Source organism: Heptranchias perlo, chromosome 26, assembly GCF_035084215.1.
Source record: "Heptranchias perlo isolate sHepPer1 chromosome 26, sHepPer1.hap1, whole genome shotgun sequence".
Taxonomy (NCBI): Eukaryota; Metazoa; Chordata; class Chondrichthyes; order Hexanchiformes; family Hexanchidae; genus Heptranchias; species Heptranchias perlo.
In genome coordinates, this window is record NC_090350.1 from 29,519,372 (window position 1) to 29,522,550 (window position 3,179).

General features: G+C 46.8%; 1 protein-coding gene across 1 annotated transcript; it reads left to right on the forward strand.

Moving 5' to 3' along the window:
* Window positions 1-231: 231 nt before the first annotated feature.
* Window positions 232-1,656, forward strand: LOC137342848 (transcription factor SOX-11-like). The gene has a single exon (XM_068007030.1). It carries the CDS (start codon window positions 232-234, stop codon window positions 1,291-1,293), a length of 1,062 nt encoding a protein of 353 aa, XP_067863131.1. The 3' UTR covers window positions 1,294-1,656.
* Window positions 1,657-3,179: the final 1,523 nt, after the last annotated feature.

Consider the following 3,179-nt stretch of genomic DNA (forward strand, 5'->3'; position numbering starts at 1 on the left):
GTTCAAAACAACAGGCGTGTTCCGATTGGTTTGAAGGGACGTCAATCACAAAAATTGTGTCCATCCTGCGCGGCCGTAATGTGGAGACAAAAATTGACGCAGAAATTGATAACGAGATGAGCTCCGGGTGGCTGCAGTGAAGGTTGGCGTGCTGCAATAAGGGGTTTTTAAAAAAAAATTATTATTATATTTTTTAAAAAGTTGCATGATTTTCCCCCCCACCCTTTTAAAATGGTGCAACAAACAAAGACTTCGGAGAGCAAAAGCAGCACGTCGAGGGAAGCGGCAGATAGCGGGATCAGTGACATGAGCGCAGCTTCCAGCCCGAACCCAGGTTTCTCCGGCAGTTCGGGGGAAGGTCCGTGGACCAGCGCCGCTGGGAAAGCAGAGGAAGAGGCGAGCTGCAACCCGGACTGGTGCAAAACCCCCACCGGTCACATCAAAAGACCGATGAACGCTTTCATGGTCTGGTCTCAGATCGAGAGGAAAAAGATCATGGAGCAGGTCCCGGACATGCACAACGCGGAGATCTCCAAACGCCTGGGGAAGAAGTGGAAAATGCTGAAGGAGAACGAGAAGACCCCGTTCATCAGGGAGGCGGAGCGCCTGAGGCTGAAGCATATGGCAGACTACCCCGATTACAAATACAGACCCCGAAAGAAAGTCAGGTCCGAGTCCGGAGCGGGGGGGGCGGGGGCGGCGGAAGAGAAAAGCTGCAAGAAGGAGACGAAGCCGCCTTTCAAAAAGCACAGCCGGCCGCAAAAGGCGAAGCTGCATTCGGAGCGATCCAAGGGGAAGAAAGCCAAGATTGCGAGCTCGCAGCGGTGCGCGGACGAGCATTCGCATTCGGACTCGGAGCCGGAGCCGGAGCTGGAGCCGGACCCGGAGCCGGGCAGTCCTTACAATCCCGATTCCAACGACAGCGACGGACCGTGCGACGTGTTGGGTTATTACAACAGGGAGAAGCTGCCCTCCCCGGACCCGAAGAGAAGCGCGCAGCTGACGGCCGCCGTTTCCATGCCGACCCGCTCGGTCCCCGGGAGACCCCCGGAGGAGTCGGACCACGAGCTCTTACTTTTCGACTTGAGTTTGAACGTCGCCGCCGGCGCCGACCTGCTCGACTTCAACGCGGCCGGAGGAGGGGGCAATCTGTCGCTGGACAAGGACGCCGATTCTTTCGCCAGCGGCAGCAGCCCCGTCTCGCACTTTGAATTTCCAGATTACGGTACCCCAGAAGTGCGGAAAATGATCTCAGGAGACTGGTTGGAAATTGAATCCAACATTTCCTATTAGATTTAGAAATCTCGAAACCCCCCCCCCCCACCCACCCCCCCCGAGGTGTGGGGGAAAAGGAGGGGAGGGTTGGGGGGGGGGAGAGAGAAAGAGGAGGAGGAGGAGGAGGAGGAGGAATGCACCTCCCAGCGCTGCTCTTGAGAGTGATATTTAGATTAAAAGACCGGCTGAATCGAATATATTGGATGCAAATCTTATCTTGGGGAGCAAGCCCGCGTCCTCCTTTTTATAATCAAACCTTTCCTCTGGCAGATGGAGTTGATCTTATCAGGGTGCTTTATAGCAGCGGGATACTGGTTGTTACAGAAGATAACGAGCACAATTAGACAGCGAACTGAAGAAGTTGCTCATTTTAGTGAGTGATCAAAGGGGCAGAATACTATTCATGAATGTGACGGGGGGGGGGGGGGGGAGGAAATCCCAATTTGGATTCCGGGGGGTGGTGGTTTGGGGGGGGGGGGAAATAAATAAAAGGTTTTAAGGGAATTGTGAGCAATGAAGAAAAGATGGCCCCAGAATTTTTTTTTTAATTCTTGCTGGGAAAAAAATAAGTTTAGGATAACAAGGTTACGACTGTAGTATCATGTGGTGTGTGCAGTGATTATGGAAAAGAGCGATAATAACTCATTGTGGTTCTAGTTTTACGAGTTAGTGTCATGTTGGTGATTTTAGCCCGTTTACACTACACATGTAGATTCATTTTGGAGCGCATTGCCCTCTATCCAGATCAAATATGAATTTACAGTGGGAGTTGAAGGGGCTTTTATAGTGTTGGCCTTGCCGTTAGCCTGTTTAGGAAGGAACTAATAAGGTATTGATTATAAACTGATTTTTTTAATGTCTTGAGACAAGCTGGTTACAATATGAAAATGTGCAGGAGGATTGATATCTTCACAAAGTAAATATAAGCACGAAAGAATTGTTTAAAACATGTCTAAATGGTTTGTGGATTTACAAGGATGAGGCTGGGTGGTAATAAGGATATTACAATATGGATACAATTAATGTGGAACTTTTAGTGAAAAAGTAGATGAAGTTGAGGAAGAAATAGAGTTTTATTGTGCCAATTTATTACAGTATATCTATTATGACAGGGATGATTCTGAAGAATTTAAATTAAAATGTTGTGGTGTATCAGTACCTCAATAAATTATCATGGCATTCTTAGCTAGTAGAAAAGTTAAGTGATTGCTGGGAGCTGAATGGCACACAACTTAGGTTTCTGTATTCGTTTAAAGACGAACATTAAGGATCATATGTACTGTAGTCTGGCAGTTCGTCTCAATGGGCTTTAGATCATTGTACAAAACTACTGTGAATTTGAAACCCTATGATTAGTCTCAGCTTCTTACCGCTCAGGACTATAGAATTCAGAGAATAGGGATGCTACCTTCCAGGGTTTCTCTGAGCTTTTACGGTTAAGCTTGCTGTCGAGGCAATGCTGCCGAACGCTATAGCATTCCTTCAGGTTCTTGTCGTGTCCGACCCTATGTTGGTCGTCAAGCATTCGTATTGGATTCTAAGTCAAAGGTTTACAGGGAGGTCTTACAAAAGGAAGTATAATTTCCTGTATTATGCACAGTACAAAAAAAATCCAGTACAGTTTTGTGGTACTGAAAATGCTCTTTGCCCAGCATTAATCCACTATCCACTCGTTAAAGCATTGTGCTGAAGTATATTTTGTTGAGGATGTGTATGTAGATCTTCATCATTGTCAATCAGAAAGGGAGGGGCAATTTTTGTTTCATACATAATCGTTACAGCACAATCGAAGGACCGATGAAAACAGCAAAGAAACAATCTTCCTTTTCAGTGGCCTGTGCAAGCTGGATTTTATTATTTTCAGAACTCAAAACGCACACATTTATTGTTTTTTCTTAATGCTA